The sequence below is a fragment of the Choloepus didactylus genome, chromosome 3 (assembly GCF_015220235.1).
Source record: "Choloepus didactylus isolate mChoDid1 chromosome 3, mChoDid1.pri, whole genome shotgun sequence".
NCBI lineage: Eukaryota > Metazoa > Chordata > Mammalia > Pilosa > Megalonychidae > Choloepus > Choloepus didactylus.
In genome coordinates this window covers 86887097-86909047 of record NC_051309.1, presented here as the reverse complement: position 1 = coordinate 86909047, position 21951 = coordinate 86887097, and the positions used below count along the sequence as shown (strand labels likewise).

General features: G+C 35.4%; 1 protein-coding gene across 3 annotated transcripts in view; it reads left to right on the top strand.

Moving 5' to 3' along the window:
• Positions 1-21522, top strand: part of PRKG2 (protein kinase cGMP-dependent 2) — a 105156-nt gene extending 83634 nt beyond the window's left edge. For all 3 annotated transcript variants that reach the window (XM_037830086.1, XM_037830085.1, XM_037830087.1), the window contains 5 exons: positions 292-455; positions 3644-3766; positions 4734-4796; positions 16759-16825; positions 18652-21522. In XM_037830086.1, coding sequence (XP_037686014.1) covers positions 292-455; positions 3644-3766; positions 4734-4796; positions 16759-16825; positions 18652-18747 — 513 coding nt within the window. In that variant the 3' untranslated portion in view covers positions 18748-21522. The remainder of the gene's footprint in view (positions 1-291; positions 456-3643; positions 3767-4733; positions 4797-16758; positions 16826-18651) is intronic.
• The last annotated feature ends 429 nt before the right edge of the window (positions 21523-21951 follow it).

Below are 21951 nucleotides of genomic sequence, written 5' to 3'. Positions count from 1 at the left end.
CCCCTTTCTAAAACATTCCTCTGTTCCTTTATGCATGGTGGGCACAGAGATGTATGAGTGGAATTTTCTCCAGTGTCTTCTCAGTATTGACCTCTGAATCTATAGGAGAATACATGAGAGTGCCAGTGCCTAGGTGTGTATGTGTGCTCACATGTACACACGTGAATGCAGTGTGTGTGTGCAGTGTGAAAGGAAAAGGGAGGGTGTAGAAAGACTGGGGAAGTAGAGGGAGATTTTTGAAGGAAACTGAACTTTATGATCTCTGAAAATTTCTTTGACATTCTTTGCCAGGTTGACTTTGGCTTTGCTAAGAAAATAGGATCTGGACAGAAAACATGGACATTCTGTGGGACCCCAGAGTATGTAGCTCCTGAAGTCATTCTCAACAAAGGGCATGACTTCAGTGTGGATTTTTGGTCCCTGGGAATTCTAGTGTATGAGCTCCTAACTGGAAAGTAAGTGGCTTCAAGTTTTATTCAGCCTCCTCTTTGGAAATGTGAAAAAATAACTTACTAATGATAAATTAATATAAGTTAAGAAATGTTTTCATATATAAGTATAATGATGCCTTTTTCTCTTTTCATTGCCCCACATACAGCATGTTTACTAAGTTTATAACATGGAGAAAAGATTAAGGAAAAGGAGTGATGGAAAAGGAAGATAGAATTGTTTGCCTAAAATGGAAAGACCTATTATTATAGACAACTTAAGTTTGTGAAGGTTTTGGTAGTCTACTTTAGAATAAGGAAGGAATTGAAGTTGTAGGCTATGTAATCATCTGCTTATTTTTTACTTTGTAATTGAGAGAAAATAGCAACCATAGTTAAATTAAATCCACTGATCAATTAACATAAATTTAGCCATGTTCATCCATCTTCCCAACTAATCGTTAGCCGGAAATGCTAGAGAAAGCAATATTGCTGGATTTAATTCCCTTGTCAGCTCCTTGCTAGAGGTGCTAATGAACAGAGGCAAGACACAACAGGGGTTTTAGCAGTTAAGATTGAATTGTCATTCCCCCAAAAGATTAAAGACCTGCATTAACAATTCCAGAATCTCAAATATTTAATGTACACACACACAATACACATATACAAACACACACACCCATATATACACTATATGTACTGTTACCTTACTTTTGTAAAGTACTTCCAGTTTATAAAGCACTTACATGTGTACTCTTATTTCGTTTTCACAGACTTGTGTGGAAGATAAGGCAAGAATTTTATTATTTTATGATTTAAGTTTTTATTAGGATTATTTTATGAATTAAATTTTATATATTAGAAAACTGGGCCAGAGAGCAACCTGTCCGAGATCAGGGATTTGATCCCAGGTTTTCTGAATCTAGCTGCAATACACTCTATTACACATGCAGGCCACATATACATGTGTTACATGTGTGTTTATAATATAAGGCATAGAACACACAGATGAGTCAGATCATTTTCTTTCCAGTTTCCTACCTGTATTTTCCATTAACTGATTTGACCATCGTTATAACCCTTTGTAACTGAATATTCTCAGTCTTAACTTTCGGGGGAAGTCACATGAGGAACGGGCATGAGAAATACTGGAATGAACTCAGTGGGTTACAAGTCTCAACACATACTCTACAAAAATGGGATTTCATAGAATTTTCTTGAACTCTTCTACACAACACACTTTAATGTTAAAGTACTGTGGTGACATTCTACTTCCTTGTCCATATGTACTGAGCAAACAGATATGAGAGTTTATTTTTTATTATCTGTAATCAGTTTCAAATAGTCATTCCCTAAGATTATGAAGGAAGGAAGAGAAGAATTTCAGGCAGTTATTCAGGGAGAAAAGTTGTTTAACATCTTGGGACATGGAAATTTGTTTTCAAGAATTTGCTTCCACATCCATTTCAAAGACATACATGATGGTTTTGGGGCAACTGGAGAATATTCAGCATAGTCTTCATCATTTGGAATAAATTGTTACAAAGAATAGGGAAATTAAGTGAGGGAATAAGAAAGGGACCAAAAATAAAAACCCTACAACTTGGAGTTGCTAAGCTCACCTTGAACTGTCATAAAGAAGTTGTGAAATTGTTTTCGTAAAGGTTTTCAGGGTAAGGCATGAGAAAAGTTAACTTTTATGCCCTGAACTCTAGGGAGTCAGGTGGTAAACCAAAAAGAAAACAAAACTAAAAGCCCCCCCCCCCCCCACTTTTTTTTAAGTAAAAGTAGTGTAGCTGTAAATCGATGAATCAAAAACATTATAGCAATGATTTTTGTTTCCTATCTCATTTTCTATACAAGTAAAACAGATTATTCAAAAGTTGGTTCACCAATTCTGTTTCACATTTATTACCAAGGGTGGGAACTCTCAGTATCTAAAAAGGTCTGAAGCATGATGAAGATACAGCAGATTATTCATGAGTCACCTTTAATTTTCAAAAATTAAATAAAAGAGAATCAATATGAAAGTGCTTTCAAAAGCAAAGTGTATGCTTTATAATGTTACCCAAATTCAGTGGTCAGTTCTCAATCATCATGTCATTCATCCTAGCAAGTTTCCCTGAAATACTCTCTTCCATTAGCTTCTTGGACTTCCCTCTCTCTCACTTTTCCACACTAGGACTTACTCTTTGCCCCATTACTGGATCCTTCTCATCTTTCTGACTTTTCAACACGAGACCACTTCAATACTGCCACTTCAGTCCTCGGCCTCTTTTCTGTCTACTCACTCCCTGGGTGATATCACCAAACCCTATGGCATAAATATCGCCTGATGACTCCCCCAAATCATACCTCCATCCATGACCTCTCCCCTGACTGCCACACTCATAAATGCAGCTGCCTGCTTGGCATCTCCTTGTCGATGTTCAAAACATAAGTCTTGATTCGCCTCCCCACGACCTGCTCCACCCCCATTTTTCTTCTCAGTAAATGACAACTCTATTCTTATAAGTGCCTAGGCCAAATCACTTTAGCATCATTGTTGAATCTGTTGTTTCTCCCACAAGCCTCAGTCATCCCATTAGCAAATCCTGTTGGCTTTACCACCTGAGTAGATCCAGAATCCAACCACATCTCACTACCTTTACCAATACCATCCAAGTCCAAGCTACCATGGCATACTCCCATTAAAAAACAAAACAAAACAAAACTGTATTTGGCCCCTGTAATTTGTATCATCTGACTCACAATATATTCCCTGATCCTTACTGTAGCCTGCTAGAGCTACAGAATATTGCCTTCCTCTCCTACACTCCACTGCTCCTCACTCAGTCCACCAGCCACACTGCCCTGCTCCCTGCTCCAAGAACATACCACACACACTCTAGACTCCTAGCCTTTGTACTTACCGTCTTGGAACTCTTTACCCACATAGATCAGCACGGTCTATTTCCTCCCTCTCTTCATTCATACCTTTGCTCAATTGTCAACTTACCAGAGAGCTTCTCCTATCCACACTGTCTTAAAAAGTCGCACCTCTCTCCATCACTCTGTGTCCCCTCCTTCACTTTTCTTTTTAGTGATTACAACCATCTGGCAACTTATGTTAGGTGGAAAAAGAAATAGAAAGAGGGAGGGAGGGAGGGAGGAAGGAAAACTTCCACGTGGGTCTTAGACTCTGATTTTAATGTTCTATTTTGGACTTTCTCTAGCCCACCTTTTTCTGGGATTGACCAAATGATGACCTACAATTTGATTCTCAAAGGAATTGAAAAAATGGATTTTCCCAGAAAGATAACAAGACGACCCGAGGATATGATTCGCAGGCTTTGTAGGTGAGAATGACAATTATAGGAGGTGGAACTTGAAAAACCCCTTGTCTGGGGGAAAGAGTGAAGGCCTCCAATTTCTATTTTAACGCATTTTTAAAGTAGGTATATGTTTACTCTTTGCACTTTTATATGTAGTTATCTTATATTTAAAGAAAGTAATTTTTTGCAGTCTAAATTAGGAGTTTGAATTTACCTCATGTTCAGAATTTCAGTAGCTACTTACAGAGCGAAGGAGATCTACATTTTTCAGATTAGCTTTGGGAATCACCTTTATCAGGTACAGAGCAAAACAGCACCACAAACCTTAGAATAGTAAAGGAGTAATTCATTAATAACCTTGCTATTTTGTGGAAAACTCAGTGGTGATGAGAAAGTGTTAGTATGTGCCCTCTTTCAGTCTTGATTTTAAGAAGTCCTTTTCTGGCCTTATTTTAAATTACCCCAAATTTCTACTTACTATTAAAAATAATTTATCAGAGAACAGATGAGTTCTGGAATTTTTGTTTAAGCTTCAATTAGCTGCTGTTTCTTACGCACTTCCAACAATTTTTACAGCACTAAAATTTAATAAATGTACAATGAGAAACTTCCTGTATGATCATAAGATCCCAGCTCAGATGTAAATGATTCTCTAAGCTTTCCTGGATTTTCTCAGTAGTGTTTTAAAATGGCACCCTCCTGTTCTTTTAAGCATTTAAAGCATTAAGAGATAAACATAATACATTTTATAATACATATATATAACACATATAATATACACACCCATCTTTAATTCAGTTATACGCACCTCCGCACCACCAAGAGCCATGTCTTTTTCATCTCCCGAAACTCAAATGTCTGCTCTACTACAATAGGAACAGTATGAAGGTTGCTGAATAAAAGGATGAATGAATAAATAAATATTAACTTTTAATCTAAAATTCACTCTAGCATAACTATTATAAACTACTTTTTTTAATTATTATTTTAGGCAAAATCCAACAGAAAGGTTGGGAAATCTGAAGAATGGAATCAATGACATTAAGAAACACAGGTATCATAGTTACTTATTTGCACAGAAAAATACAGAAAAATGTGGTAATCTTGACAACTTCTCTCAGTAGGTCAAAACCTCCCTATATAGATTCATTTTTTTTTCTTTTTGGTGCTTGGGTTTTTCTCTATGTCTTACTAGTGCAGTTATTATGATCAATTTCAAAATAATTTCTCTAGTGTCAAAATTAATGGAGATTTTTTAACTGTTAGAAATTCATATTAAGAATGGGCAGAGGACTTCCGGGGAAGATGGCAGAGTAGGGAGTTCCAGGACTCACTCCTCCTCCAAAAAATAGTTAGTGGACAGGCAGAAACTGTCTGAAACACTGTTCTGGGGGCTCCAGAGGCCAGGGGAGCACCGTACTGCATCCAGGGAAGAGTAAGACAAAGAGGCTTAGACAATGGTAAAAAAAAAACTATGAGTAAAATGCTCAGTAGAGGCAGCCAGTGCCCATTCCCTACTCTCGAGAGTAACTGCCTCAGTCTGGTTCCTAGAATGGAGAGGCACGTGGAGGTGCACTTCCTACCCCAAGAACAGGAGGGCACATGGCCATGTACAGATCACAGCTTTTGATCAGAAGATTGGGACTGCTGGGTCCAAATTTGAGCTGCAGTTTTAGCCTGCCCCAGACAGGGACTGCTGGCCATTGTTTCAAACCTGCCCCTGACAGGGGCAAAAGTGGTGGAAGTTCATATATTCAGGGCCCCCTTAAGGCTGGGGGGAAAATTTTGCTGAAGAGCACCATCTGCTGGACAGGCCAGGAAAGTGCAGTTTCAGGGAGCTGTGAGAAAGGCCTTTGGGCATTTTTCCTTACCCTCTCCCGAGGGTTTTTTGGAACTGACTTGGGATAGTCATCTCTGGGGTGACCATCTTCCCAGAATTTGCTTTCCAGAGCAAAGCAGCTAGAAGCAATGAAGGGAGTGTAAAATTAAAAAAAATAATAATAATAAAGGGAAAACGAAAACAGCAGAACAGATCAAGATTCCAGGAGAAGGAAAAGAAGAAAGGAAGCTTCCCCTGAGGGAGAAACAATTGCACAAATAGTGCAATCTTAAAGATTGCACTGCATACTCTGGGCAAAAATCAGATGAAAAAGAGTAAAAAATATTTGAAGTTAAGCACAGGCAATTCTAAAGGCCTATAATAAGTTGAACCAAGTTTCAAAGAAGAGCCTTAACACAAAGCCTATCAAAAATAAAACCTTAGGAAAGAGAGAGAAACTGACCTTCAGAGTAAACTCATCAGGATAATTAGATGCTTATACATCAGCAAAAAATTACAAGCCATACTAAGAAACAGGAAGAAATGGCCCAGTCCAGGGAACAAATTTGGACAAAAAATCAAAGAAGTTCAAACAAATACCCTAACTCAATTCAAAGAGCCAAAGGAAATATGGCTAAAGAGATAAAGGACATTAGGAAGATATTGTGTGAGAATAAAGAAGAATTTGAAAATATAAATGGGAAAATAACAGAAAATATGGAGATAAAAGGCATAGTGGAAGATACTTGAAATGCACTAGAGGAATACAACAGCATATTTGAACAGGCAGAGGAATCAGTGAGCTAGAAGACAGAAAGAGCAAAAACTCATAGAGAGAAGAACAGATGGAGTAAAGAATGGAAAAAATTGAGCAGGATCTCAGGGAACTGAATAATAGCATGAAGCACACAAACATAAATGTCATAGGTGTCCCAGAAGAAAAAGAGAAGGGAAAAGTAGCAGAAAGAATATTTGAGGTAATAATGGCCCCAAATGTCCCAACTCTTAAGAAATACATAAATATACATATCCAAGAAGTACAGCAAACTCCAAACAGAAAAAATCCTAAAAGACCTACTTTGAGACACATAGTAACCAGAATGTCAAATGCCAAAGATAAAGAGAGAATCCTGAAAGCAGGAAGAGAAAATTGAGTCATCATGTACAAGTGATCCTTAGTAAGATTAAGTGCTGATTTCTCATCAGAAACCACAGAGTGGAGAGAAGGCAATAGCATGATATATTTAAGATTCTTAAAGAGAAAAACTGCCAGCCAAGAAAGAACATATAAAACCAAAATGATTAAAGTAAGTACTACCTTTACAGTAATAATATTGAATGTTAATGACTAAACTCCCCAAGCAAAATACACAGATTGACAGAATGGATAAAAAAGTATGATCCAACTGTATGCTGTCTACAAGAAACTCACCTTAGACCCCAAACCACAAATAGGTTGAAAGTGAAAGGTTGGAAAAAGATATTTCATGAAAACAGTAACCAAAAAAGAGCTGAGGGAGCTATGCTAATATTGGACAAAATAAACTTTAAATGCAAAACTGTTATAAGAGACAAGAAGGACACTATATGTTATTTAAAAGAGCATCCACCAAGAAGAAATAACAATCATAAATATTTATGCACCTAATCAGGGTGCCCCAAAATACATGAGGCAAACACTGGCAAAACTGAAGGGAGAAATAAGCATCTCTACAATAATAGGTGGAGAATTTAAACCACTCTTATCAATAGATAGAACATCTAGACAGAGTATCGATGAGGAAACAAAGAACTTGAATATATGGTAAATGAACTAAACCTAACAAGCATATACATAACATTGCAACCCCAAACAGCAGGATATACATTCTTCTTAGGTGCACATGGATCATTCTCCAGGGTAGATCACATGTTGGGTCACAAAACAAGTCTAAATAAATTTTTAAAGATTGAAATTATACAGACCTCTTTCTCAGACCATAATGTAATGAAGCTGGAAATCAGTAACAGGAAAATTCATAAATATATGGAGGTTAAACAACACACTCTTAAACAATCAGTGGGTCAAAGAAGAAATTGTAAGAGAAATCAGTAACTATCTTGAGATGAGTGAAAACAAAAACACAACACATCAAAGCTTATGGGATGCAGTGAAGGCAGTGCTGAGAGGGAGGTTTATACATAAACACCTACATTAAAAAAGAAGAAAGAGCTAAAATCAAAGCCATGACTGCACATCTGAGGGAAATAGAAAAACAACAGCAAACTAAACCCAAATCAAGCAGAAGGAAAGAACTTAAAAAAAATTAGAACAGAGATAAATGACATTGAGTATGAAAAAAGCAATAGTGAGGATTAAGAAAACAAAAGTTAGTTCTTTGAAAAGATCAGTAAAACTGACAAAGAGAAAAAGGAGATGCAAGTAAACAAATCAGAAATGAGATGGGGGGATATTACAACTGACCCCACAGAAATAAAAAGGATCATAAGAGGATACTATGAACAACTGTGCACCAACATATTAGATAATTTAGATGAAACGGATAAATTCCTAGAAACACACGAACAACCTACACTGACTCTAGAAGAAATAGAAGACTCAACAGACCTATTATAAGTAAAGAGATTGAATCAGTCAGTAAAAACTTCCCAACAAAGAAAAGCCCAGAACCAGATGGTTTCACAGGTAAATTCTACCAATCATTCCAAGAAGAATGAATACGAATCCTGTTCAGACTCTTTGAAAAAATTGAAAAGGAGGGAACCTAACTCATTCTATGAAGCCAACCTCACCCTAAAACCAAAGCCAGATAAAGATATTAATATAGAATAGAGATGCAAAAATCCTCAACAATACAAATTGAATCCAACAGCACATTAAAAGACTTATACACCATGATCAAGTGGGTTTTATCCCAGGTATGTAAGGGTGATTCAATGCAAGAAAATCAATTAATATAATACATTAACAAATTGAAGGGAATAAACCACATCATCCTCTCAATTGACACAGAAAAGGCATTTGACAAAATCCAACATTCTTTCCTGATAAAAACAGTTCATAAATAAGAATAGAAGGAAACTTCCTCAACATGATAAAGGGAATATATGAAAAAGCTAAAGCTAACATTGTACTCAATGATGAAAGCCTGAAGGCCTTCTCTCTAAGATCTGGAACAAGGAACAAGACAAGGATGCCCACCATCACACTGTTATTCAACATTGTGCTAGAAATTCTAGCTAAAGCAGTTAGGCAAGCAAAAGAAATAAAAGGCATCCAAATTGGAAAGGATGAAGTAAAACTTCTACTATTTGCAGTTGACATAATACCATATTTAGAAAGTCCTGAAAAATCAACAACAAAGCTTCCAGAGTTAATAAACGAGTTCAGGAGAGTGGCAGGATATAAGATCAACATGCAAAAATAAGTAGTGTTTCTATACACTAGTAATGAGCAATCTGAGGAGGAAATCAAAAAAACAAATATCTAGGAGTAAATTTAAACAAAAATGTAAGGTACTTGTATGCAGAAAACTAAAAATATTGCTAAAAGAAATTTTAAAAAGATCTAAATAAATGGAGGGACATTCTTATGTTCATGGATTGGAACAGTAACTCTCATTAATATGTCAGTTCTACCCCAAATGATTTACAGACTGAACACAATCCCAATCAAAATTCCAATAGCCTACTTTGCAGAAATGGAAAAGCCAATTATCAAATTTATTTGGAAAAGTAATGGCCATGGATAGCCAGAAAAAGTCCTGAAAAAGAAGAATGAAGTGTGAGGAATCATACTTCCTGAATTTAAAGCATAGTATTAAGCTACAGTGGTCAAAACAGCATGGTACTGCCATAAACATAAACATATAGGCCAGTGGAATTGAAATGAGATTTCAGAAATAGACCCTAACTTCTATGACCAACTAATATTTGGCTAGGCTGCTAAGTCCACTCAACTGGGACAGAATAGTCTCTTCTAACCAAAGGTGCTGTGAGAACTGGATATCCATATGTAAAAGAATGAAATTGGTCCCCTATATCACACATTATACAAAAGCTAACTCAAAATGGATCAAAGACCTAAGTATAAGAACCAGGACCATAAAACTCCTAGAAGAAAATACAGGGAAGCATATTAAAGATCTTGTGGTAGGCAATGATTTCTTGGACTTTACACTCAAAGCAAAAGCAACAAAAGAAGAAATAGATAAATGGGACCTCAAAATTAGAAACTTTTGTGTTTCAAGGAACTTTGTCAAAAAAGTGAAATGGGAACCCACATAATGGGAGAAAGTATTTGGAAATCACATATCTGATAAGGGTGTCATATCTAAAATGTATAACGAAATCCCATAACTCAACAATAAAAAGACAACCCAATTTAAAAATGGACAGAAGACTTACATAGACATTTGTCCAAAGAGGCAATACAAATGGCTAAAAAGCACCTGAAAATATGCTCAACGTGTCTAGCTATCAGGGAATTGCAAATCAAAACCACAGTAAGACATCATTTCAAACCTATTAAAAAAATAGAAATTACTAGTGTTGGAGAGGATGTGGAGAAATAAGAACACTCATTCACCGATGGTGGGAATGTAAAATGGTGCAGCCACTGTGGAAGATATTTTGGCAGTTCCTCAAGAAGCTAAGTATTGAATTGCCATGTTATCCAGCAATCCTGCTGCTAGGTGTACACCTAGAAGAACTGAAAGCAGGGATTTGAACAGACATTTTCACACCAATGTCCATAGCAGCATTATTCATAATTGCCAAAAGATGGAACCAATCCAAGTGTCTATCAATCGATGAATGGATAAACAAAATTTGGCATGTACGTATGATGGAATATTATTCAGCTGTAAGAAGGAATGAAGTCTTGATGCATGTGACAGTGTAAATGAACCTTAAGGACATTATGTTGAGTGAAATAAACCAGACACAAAAGGACAAATATTTTATGATCTCACTAATATGAACTAATTATAATAAGCAAACTCATAGTGTTAGAATCTAGAATATAGGTTACCAGGGGATAGAATGGGATGGAGAAAGTGGAGCCGATGTTTAATTTGTGCAGATTTTCTATTTAGGTTGTGTTTGAAAATAGATAGATGGTAGCTCATTATTGTGAGTCTAATTAACAGCACTGAATTATGTTGGTGAATGTGGTTGAAAGAGAAAGTTTTGGATTATGCATGTTACTAGAAGGAAAGCTAGAGGATAAAACATGGGACTGTATAACACAGTGAACCCTGTTGTGGATGATGGACTGTGGTTAGTAGTACAAATATAAGACTGTTCTTTCATGAATTATAACAAATGTATACAACACTATTACAAGGGGTAATATAATGGGGTCGTATATGTGAAAAATACACCTAATGTAAAATATGAACTATAGTTAGTAATATTTTAATATTCTTTCACCAATTGTAGCAAAAGTACCACATTAATGCAGTGTGTCAACAAAAGACGGGTATATGAGAATGCTGTATTTTTTACATGACTTTTCTGTAAACTTAACATCTCTAATTAAATAATAATAATAATAAAAAGGATAAAAGGGAAGAAAAAAAGAATGAGTGAAGTTATAAAATGAGTTATAAGACTGTATCTTCAAGCAATAGCAACTTAATATTTTATCCACTGCCATCTTTATTATTTTTCATATTTACTTGGATCTTATAAAGGAATTAAGTTCTCATTTGGCATTTGATTTGTAAATTTGTAGGATGTAGTCATTGTTCTGATATTAATATTCAAGAGACTATTAGGCAGTACCCTCTTACAGTATTTATTTATTTTAAAAATAAATTTCCTTTGACTAGCTCTCCAAATTCTAAATCCTTATATTATATTTCACTTTTGTTATAAAGTACATTGATTTCCACAAAACCACAAACAATGTTTACTCATATGTGGTAATCTAGCATGCACTTTTCCAGTTCTGTGAATTTCCAAAACCTGGCCTTCAAAACCATTGGTAACTTTCATAAGACATTTTCTCTGATTTTTAAATATTCAATTACAGAAGCTCAAGCCTTCAGGATTTTTTTTTTTTTAAATCAATGCCTGGCTAAATTCTGCAAGTCTCAAGATGTTCTTATTTTGCTTATGGTTTATAGATATGAAATACCAGTTAGAAAAATAGACTGATGGTACAAAAAATACATTTGAGAATTTCATTATTGAAAAACTTTGAATACATTGAAATGTTCTCTTTCAGAAATTAAAACACCTCTTGACATTTTATTTCTCTATGGATATTTTTGCTAAGAATTAGGAGCACATCAGCACAGTGTGGAAATAAAGGGAGAGAAACACTGAATAGAAACACTATTCATTTTCCTCAACAGTAGCAGTGCAGCTTCAAAAAAAAGAAAAAGAAAAAAATCCCCTGAGCTGCCAACCCTGCTTTCTCTATTCATGAACTTATTTGAAATAAAGCCAAGTATTCAACATTGTAAATTTTTATCTGCCTCTGCCTTCAGCGTGTATTAGGAAGGGAGAGAGGGAGAGAGGGAGAAAGGAAGAGGGAGGGAAAGAGACACATCTGTGGATGTTGTAGTCATCAAAACACCTGTAGTATTTTAATGTTCTTTGACGTTCTCTGTCATCCTTTAGATTACAGTTTAAAGCTTATTATTCTTTTTAGATTCCAATTTCTTTTTCTTCCTATACTGCATGCTATTATCACAATTTCTTTTCTCATTATAAATTGACACATAAACCCACTTGCTTGAGTAAACAAGTTTCCTGTCAATTAAAGTCATTGTTCCAATATATTTTCCTCCTCTCTCTCATTAAAAAAGTGTCTTCATGTTTTGCTTTGGGGTAGGTGGGAAATAGAACTGATACAATTGTTAACAGGTTCCAGCTATCTCTCTTACTACTAATAAGAAGTAAGGTAAATATACTTGAGGCTCATTTAAACATAGCTGTCAAATTTGTGACTAGATGCACATGCAGATTGATGCTAAAGGATTTTCCCACCTCAGCATGGCAATAAAGAATTTTGTATTTCCTTCCCTGTTGGGATTGATTTGCCCTCTCTTCCCTCCACCTTTTTTTTTCTTTATTAGAGAAGTTGAGGGTTTACAGAACAATCATGCATAAAATACAGGATTCCCATATTCCCATATAGCATCCTGTTAGTAACACCTTGCAAGGGTGTAGAATATTTGTTACAAGTGATGAAAGCACAATTTTATAACTATTTATGACTATTAACTATAGACCATGGTTTAATTTAGGGTTCACTGTTTGTGTAGTACAGTTCCAGGGATCTTTTTAAAATTATTTTTATTATACCATGTATACAACCTAATATTTCCCCTTTTAGCCACATTTAGATATATATTTCAGTGCTGTTAAGTATGTTCACAATGTTGTGCTACTATCACCACCATTGTTACTGAAACATTTCTATCATTCCAAATAGGGACCCTGGACATTTTAAGCCTTAACTTCTTCCATATTCCCACTCCATCCCCTATATTCTAGATTCTGACTCAATGAGTTTGCTTATTCTAATTATTTCATAGCAGTGAGATTATAAAATATTTGTCCTTTTTTATCTGGCTTATTTCACTCAATACAATGTCTTCCGAGTTCATCCATGTTTTCACATGCATCAGAATTTCATTCCTTTTCATGGCTGAATAATAATAGGCAGAATGTTCTGAATATTCTTTGCCACCTACAGTGGGTAAGTTCACTAATAAGATACACCAGATTTACACAGGGCCTTCCAGTGGGCCCAGAGAGCTCATGGACATTATTTCATTCTATTTTCATGTTGTTTTTTAAGGTGTATAGGAGGGAGAAAAACCCTGAAAAACAAATCTCTGCCTCTGAATAGGAGTGTGGAAAACCTTCCACAATAGTTTCAAAGATATACTGAGTTCCTTCACTTTCTTGGAATAAAAAACAAATAGCTATTTTTTTTCTGAAGTTTAACATCAGATTTTCCCATTCTCCCATCACCTAAAACTCTTTTTTTTCTTAGAGAACTGTTCACTTTAACCTTGTATTTAAAACAAAACAGTTAAACATGGCATATCGTTATATGGATTTATCCATTCTAAATGTTAATCATCTTTCCTAAAAATAATTGCCGAGTCACTATTTACTGGGTAATTAGTATTGGCACCAATCCTGTCTCCAAACACCTGTTTTGAAAGAAGACTAATATACAATTAAATATTTCCTGCTAGGTAGAGGAATAATTTGCGGTGAGTGTTTTAATGGTACCTTTAATATTTCAAGTTTCTGAAGTCATTTTCAAGAATCACTTCTACACATATCCTAAAAATGAAGAAGCAGTTTATGTGCTGTTGCTGCCAATATTTCTTGATGAATATTTTTCTCACATCAGTGCCTGCTGCCACTTGCCTTACTTAAAATGTGGTTTGTGTCAAAAGACCCAGTGATAAGTGAATAGTCACTCATCTTAAATAAATATTGCCATAAATCAAATTGTAAAAACTACTCAGCAAGAAATGCAAAGGCTCTTTGAAGCAGTAGATTAACAGTAATAATTTTTATTAGTATTTATTTATGGAGCACCTGGGTGGAGAGCATTGTAAAATATGTTGAAAGGAATTGATGCAGTATTTTGTGGAAGAAGAGAAGAATCTGCAGAACTATGTATCTAGAAATCCCTAAAAATGGAGCCTCAATCTGTGCAAAGGAGCCACTGGGATCCCCATGAAGCTGAGATGGGTGGATCAAAATATATCTAGATTGCATCATTTCCTTGTTTAGAACTTTTGAATAGCTTCCTATTACATTTAAAACTCCTGATTCTTTATCATAGCCTTCAAGCCCTACATGAGCTGGCCCCTGGCTACTTCTTGGACATCATGTCTTTCTAGTTTCTCCTGTATTTGCCACACTTCTGCTCATTCCTGACTTCTGGTGTTGAATTTCCAGCCCACCAAGCTTGACATTTATTCAAGAGACCAGTTCAGTCCTTTTAGTTACTGATACAGAAGCAGTAAAGGAAAGACATCCATAAATCTGGTGTCCGCTCAAACCATATTTTCACAGATTACTATAAAATAATTTTTAATCTTGGAGCTTTTTAGATCCATATCACCAGAAATTTCACCACCGTGGCAATGTGATTTTATAAGACACAATTGAAAGAGGTCTTGTGTTAGTGCATCCTCTTGCAGAGTCATTCAGTTATTCAATAAATATTTGTTGAGCGCCTGTTCATTGTCAAGTACTGCTCCAAGTGCTAGAGACTCAGAAGGAAATGAAACAGTCAGAAATCTCTGCCCTCGGGCAGCTTGCATTCTAGTGGGAGAGACAGAAAATTAACTATATAACCATGCAACAAATATAACAGGTGTATTAGATAGTGGTAGGTAACTAAGGAGAAAAACATTAAGCAGGGAAGGGGGATAGGAAATGTGTGGGAGGGGAGAGAACTGCCATTTTTTATTGGATGGCCAAAGAAGGCCTTGCTGAGATGACAGCCTTTGAGGAAGGATGTGAAGGTGTCGAGGGAATGAACCATGTAGAAATCTAGGGAAAGAGCAATCCAGGCAGAAGATTTTGAGTGCAAAGGCCTTGGACTGAGAACATCCCTAGCTTCTTGGAGGAATGGCAACGGGGCAAATGAGCAAGGGAGAGAGAAAGAGAAAAGTAGGCAGTGGGAAGGGTGAAAGAGGAAGTGGCATTTTGTAAGGACCTATAAGTAAAGTAAGGGCTTTGTCTTTAGTTGTAAGTGGGTTGGGAAGCATTGGGGAGTTTTGAACAAAGGCACAATGGATAAAAGCAGAAGGCTATTGTAATAACACAGGCAAGAGACAGTTGTGGCTTGGCCCATACTGGTACAGTGAAGGTGTTGAAAATTGGTCAGATTCTGGAAACAGATATATTTTGATGGTGGTACAGACAGGATTTCTTTATGGATTGAGGTAGGATGTGTGATAAAAGACATCTCCAGGACCTTTGTTCTGAGCAGCTGGAAGAGTTGGGGAAAGTTTGGTGCAGACAATTTGAGCTCCAGTTTGGACCTGACATGTTTTAGATGCCTGTTAGAGATACAGGTGGGAGATGATGAATAGCCATTTTATATATTACCCTTTAAAGTAATGGTGAGGTCTTGGCTGGAAATAGAAATTTTAGAATAATTTGTATGGAATAATAATAATTATATGCTACTTAAAGCCAAGAGCCTGAATGAGGTTACTTAAGGAGTAAGTACAGCTGAAAAGAGTCTGGAATACCCCAACTTCATAAAGAGATAGCAGTAGAGAATGAAAAAGAACACTTGGAAAGGTAGGAGGAAAACCAGGACAGCCAAGTAAAGAAAGTCCTGGAAGCCTAGTGAAGAAAGTTCAGAAACTGAGTGATGAACTGTGGTATACGCTACCAATAGGTTAAGTAAGACGAGAACTGAGAATTGAGGAGATTCAATGGAGTGAAAAGGGTGAAACACAACTTCAGTGTGGTTAAGAGAAAATGGGTAATAGGATGATTAAATAGCTCTTCCAATGAGTTTTTCTCTTAATGGGAAAGAGAAAAATGGAGTGAGGGTTGGAAGGGAACTCAGGTCAAGGGAGAATGTTTTATTATTGGAAGAAATAGCAAAATGTGTGTGTTCTGATGGGAATGATCCAGTAGAGAAGGACATGGTGAAGATTCAAGAGAGAGGAGAATTGGTGGAGCACTTTTTTAGATAGGCAAGAGTTGACAGGATCAAGTACAGAGTAGAGAAGGTGACCTTAGCTGGAAATAAAGACAGTTAATCCACAGTAGAGGAGAAAAGCACAGATGTGGGTGGTTGTGCAGATGTGTGGTGGGAGCTTGTGGAAATACTCTTTTTTTGCTTCAGCTTTCCCAGTGAAACAAGATTGATCATCATTTGAGATAATGATGGGGAGGAGGTACCAGAGTTTGGAGAGAGAGGATAACATAGGAATTATAAGTCTAGGGAAGCATGAGAATGAGTGGACCAGGGAAATCTAGTATGATTGCTGGGAAGCATTAAATGCCCATGTGAGAGCATGAATTCAATGTGAGACCAGACAACCAGCATGGTTGTATGTTTTCCTCTGGCCACTTTCAGCCGCACTGTTGCAGACCTGGAGCAGGCAACAAAATAGACATGGATAACTTGATGTGCTAAAAATTTATGAGGCAAATAATATTCCTCTGTACTTTTCTCATTTCTTAGGTGGCTAAATGGTTTTAATTGGGAGGGCTTGAAAGCAAGAAACCTTCCATCACCTTTAAAAAGAGAGGTATAGTATCTACTGTATTAATCTCTTGATTTTTCCCCCTACGAATTTGTTTTTATAAACAGATATTACCTATTTTTTAAGTTTTTTTTAATTAAATGAAAATGTCATAGTAGTTGTGATTATAGGGACTACATAGGATAGTATTGCCTTTTAATGAGCATTAGTGCATGATGGGAACCAGTTACATGTAAATGTCACCTCAGTTCCATAGTAGTCAGTGTTGGTCAGGCTAACTGCTCTAGAAATGTAACGCAACACATATATGTAATTTTAAAAAGGTAAAATAAACAGGTAAAATCCATTTTAATTATTTAACATAATATATCCCTACAATCATTATTTCAACATGTAATCAATATAAAATATCAATGCAATATTTTACATTTATTTTTTTCCTACATAAGTGTATTTTACACTTATAGCATATCTCAGTTTGGACTAGCCACATTTCAAGTGCTCAATTGCCATAATCTGTTGTTAATGGAACGTCGGGTTGAGGATAGGGGGATGACTTAGGAATGATTTAGGTCAGCACCCCACAAACTTTATTCTCATGTGTTTTCTAAAAGAAGTTTGAAGAACTATGTCTCCCCTTGTACACTTTAGATTGAAATCTGGTTTCTTTCATCAAGCTAAAACAGTTGTGGAGAGTGTAATTTCTAGTATGTTGTAAATATTGACATTTTAAAACAAAACATTAACCTTACTTCTCTCCTTTAGATATACCCAATATAATCTAAATACCACTGACATTTGATACCCAGTAGTCATTTAAAAGGCACAGGTAGAAATATTATATCATTCCTTTTTCTCCCTAATCTCATATTTCCATTCCATTTTCCCCTTAAAATTCCATCCTAATATAAAATATCTTTATGCTTGAAAAATCTATTGATCACCATTTAAATGTCTTTAAATTTTAGTTTTAAAACTTTAAAAATTTCTGTGAGAACAGAAATTCTTCTGGATTCAGTTATAATTACATTTTCATAGCATGCAGTTTCAAACAAATATATTATAAATTTTAAAATGTAAGTATTAAACAGAAGTTTTTTGAAAGAAAGTATTTAATTTAACCATACATAAATATTATTTATTAAAAGAATGGTATCAAATTTAGCACCAGTTATATTCCTTGTTTTTATATTTATTATTATTATTAAATTTTCAAATGCTAAGAGCCTGGTTCACATAAATAAGTAAGTGACAATGAAAGGATTTTATTATAATAATGTCATTTTAACTCTCTTTGAGTTACCTCTCCCAACCAAGAAAAAAACACATTGAGATCTATCATAGGTAATATTTTTAATGATCTATCAACTGATAATTCAATTAGGTCTTAAGTTTGTTTGAAAACAAAGAATCAGAAATCACTCGATTTGCAAAATAATTTGACACAAAAGTTATTTCACTCTTTCAAAAGGATCATTAATATTTTTAATTATCCCTTTAGCATCCTGGAGGTTTTATATGGGGCAGTGAGAAACTTTTATAAAGTCGAGAAAGGACTCTGACAAATTTTTGTTTTCTAATATTCACTTTTAAAATGTTTTTTTTTTTCAATTTGAAAAAAAAACACATCCCCTTTTCTTTAGGAAATAACTTCTGTCATGTGGCAAAAACCAAATCCATTTGTTTCTAAAAGGGAGATCTCATGAGGCTGAGACTGTGATTCAAGAATGATAATTAGTCATCTTTTCCTTGCCTGTAACTTAAACGTAGTTGCTCTATAAAACCAGTGTTAAAATATAAGCACTACCTCTCTGTAATTGCATGCTTAGTCAATGTTATCCCCGCCTTTGTTTTAATCCTTTCTGCATTAGCTCAGTGGACCCACAGATCACAGCTACTTTGACAAGTATCCTCCGGAAAAGGGTGTACCTCCAGATGAACTGTCAGGCTGGGACAAAGACTTCTGACGGAAGAAAAGATGATTACTGCCTATACACTACAGAAGAGGACTATAAAGATCAATAATCCCACGTAGATTATTTCTCTCTTGGGAGTAATATAATACCTTTTAGAAGACCTTTAAGGAAAAGAAATCTCTGCCTATGGTTGGTGGTGAAAGATGGTGGTACGGTGGTGGTTCTAAATTGTCTCATTTAGATGCTGTGAATTATTGATGTATTGCATTCTTTGCTTTTTATACATTTGAAGGTATCGCATCTCCCTTCTCACAGTCAAAACTATTTTGTTGAAGAGATGTTTTCTCCATACTCTGTTGTTCCATCTCAATCATACTCCTTTCCTTTGAGCCCTAATAAGGTTGAAAAAGATCATGCCTTTTAAAGAGCAACTAAGTCATCCAAATAGATGAAAGAACAAGGCTGACTTTTGAAAAGCTTCCCTGGCTTGCATTTTCAAGGAAGCATTATAGCATCTTAGAATGGTGGTTTGCAGAAATTTTGGCAGTAAAAAGAGGCTCTTGCCTTCCACCTGCATTCAACCTTGACATTTATTAATATCATACTTCAGATCTAGTCTGGGGAAATGCAGATTTGATTATTAGTTAGTGATACCTCTTCCTAAAGTAAATGAGTTAATTAACCCAACCAAGTAATTACATTCTATTGGGGAATTTAGGAAAAAACAAACAAAGAAAGGAAAATTACTTTTTCATCCTCCTGTGATCAGCTGTGATACCTCAGAAACTTTTGAAAACCCTTGTTAAAGTGGTTATAGTGTATGGGCAAGTGATGGGCCTTTGGAAAAGTTTTATCTCATACCCTAAATCTTTCCAAAGTGAAAGTAGAAAATAAGTAAGAATAAAATTATTAAGGCTTTTCCTCCCCATTAAATATAGAGGAGAATATATTCTAATAGGTAACATTGCTGACTCTTTGGAACTCAGGTATTTTGGCCAGTTCTTTGATTGTTGTGATTAATAAACCAAGAGTATAGAACAATCATAGTTAATTTTTAATGAAAATTCCATTGGCAAATGTTTATGCACTGTAATCACTAAGATAACTCTTTTTAAAGATATTTGAGTCATGGATGTGTTTATAATTTTAGATTGTTAAGGCAGGCAAGCCTCTGGAAAAATGGGAGGGTTTTAGAAATAAAAGGGTCATTCAGCATCTGCCCTCCTCCTGTCTCCTCCTTGCAATTTTCCAGAATAAGAATTGGATAGTTTCAATAGCACTGGAAGCCAGTATCTAAGAACTTTACAGTGTATTGTTTTATGTACTGACCATGATCATTCCCACACCTCCCTTCCAAAATGGATGGGAAGCAGAGTTTTCTCTGAATCTTTTTGATCTGGAAGAGTAAATAATAGCGCCTAAGTTCCTGCATTACTCAAGCTTTTGGTTATATTGTCATATGATAATGTTCTATGTGAAACTTACCCTCTACCACTCCCCACTCATATTTGCAGCAATCAGAGGAAGCCAGCTACATACTTCCTGAAGAGTTACACTTCATAGGGGAGGCCCAACCCAAGAAGGTACATGCTTAGCAAATTGAATTTCTACATTTAGAATCTTTTGCTAAACCAAAGAGTTTTTGTTTCCAGGATTAGTATTTTTAAAGATTATGTATTGTACATAGAAGAACCATTTTTAATAGGATCAACATAACCTGCTTAAAAAACTTTCTAAGATTTTTAAAAGATTTTTATTTGCATTTGATTTGTATGTACGTATGTTTTTTCTGTGTATATATTTTTAAATTACCAACCTATAAATGTAGGACATTTATATATTTGGTGGAGGTGGCTATTAGAACTGTACAGTTGTAATATCAATGCTATTCTCAAAGGAGATCAATAGTTGTAATTCAAAAAGAACCTACATATATAGAAATAAAAACAAACTTAGAGCACTACAGGTTTATTTTGCCTGTGATTAGCCATGTCACTCTATAATCCCCACATGTGATTTCATTGTGTTTTCTTTAGAGTACTTTATAAAGAAGAAATAATGAGAGATTGAATGATCTGGGAAAAATTACTTAACTTTTTTGAACACTAGCTTTCTCCCCTGTAGAAAAAGGCACAGTAAAGTAATACCTACTTTAGAGTCCTGTTTGGGGGATTAAATATCTAGAGAGTCTTTTGCCCAGTATCTGTGAAATAACCAATATGAGTAGATGGGAGTATTGTTACATCTCAATTAAAATTCAAGGGGCCTTAATAACCATTTAGTCCTGAACTTTATTTATCATTGGTATTGGTATACAGAAACATACCAATTAAATGTACCAATTAGTGCTTTTTGTTTTCAATCATGAAGTAAAGATTGTTGAACACACTTCAGTACATAAGATGAAGTGTTAATCCTCATCAAAATGAAGTGCTTCCTCAAGCTCAGCTAAATTTTAATTTTGATGAATTAAAGATATATTTATTTATTCTTTAGGCAAGGTGGAAAATTATCCCCCTACATACGAACTTATCATGATCCCAATCATTACATCATTCCTAGTCTCTCTTTATAGAGTACAAAGTTAATTTTCCATTCTTGAGCCTCTTCTGTGGGGCCAACTTTTCATAATTGTTGTTTCTTAATCTTTTCAGTAAATACCAACATATCTGGAGGAAGGAAAATGCAGTGGTTAAGAGTAAAGGATTTGGAGTGAAAAAGGTCTGGATTTTTAATTCCAGCTCTTCCCAGTTTTGTGTGGCCTTGAGCAATAAACTACATTTTTATTCATCTGCAACTTAGAAGCAATACATTAAAGCACTGAAATGTTGGACCAGAACATTATTACTAGTAGGGTCATTGGTGATATGCATTTGGAAATAAATGTATACATATATTTCTTTTTGGCATAATAAAAAGTCCTTGTCATATATTGCCAGGAACTGTACTTGGGAGTATTTACACCCATTATCTAATTTGCATGAGATTTTATAATTATAAACACACTGTTCACTGCCCTCAGCTAAATATTGGTCCCAAATATGCATTTATTCACAATTTAATGGTGATGGTTTTGCATAACTTAGCCTCAGTTACCATGTATAGCAAATTACTCCAAAATGTAATGGCTTTAAACAACCATTTTATTATTCTCCTGGATTCTGTGCATCAGGAATTCAGGTACCACACAGCAAGGATGGCTTGTATCTGCTCCACAATGTTTGGGCATCAGATGTAAGGATTTAAAGACTGGGG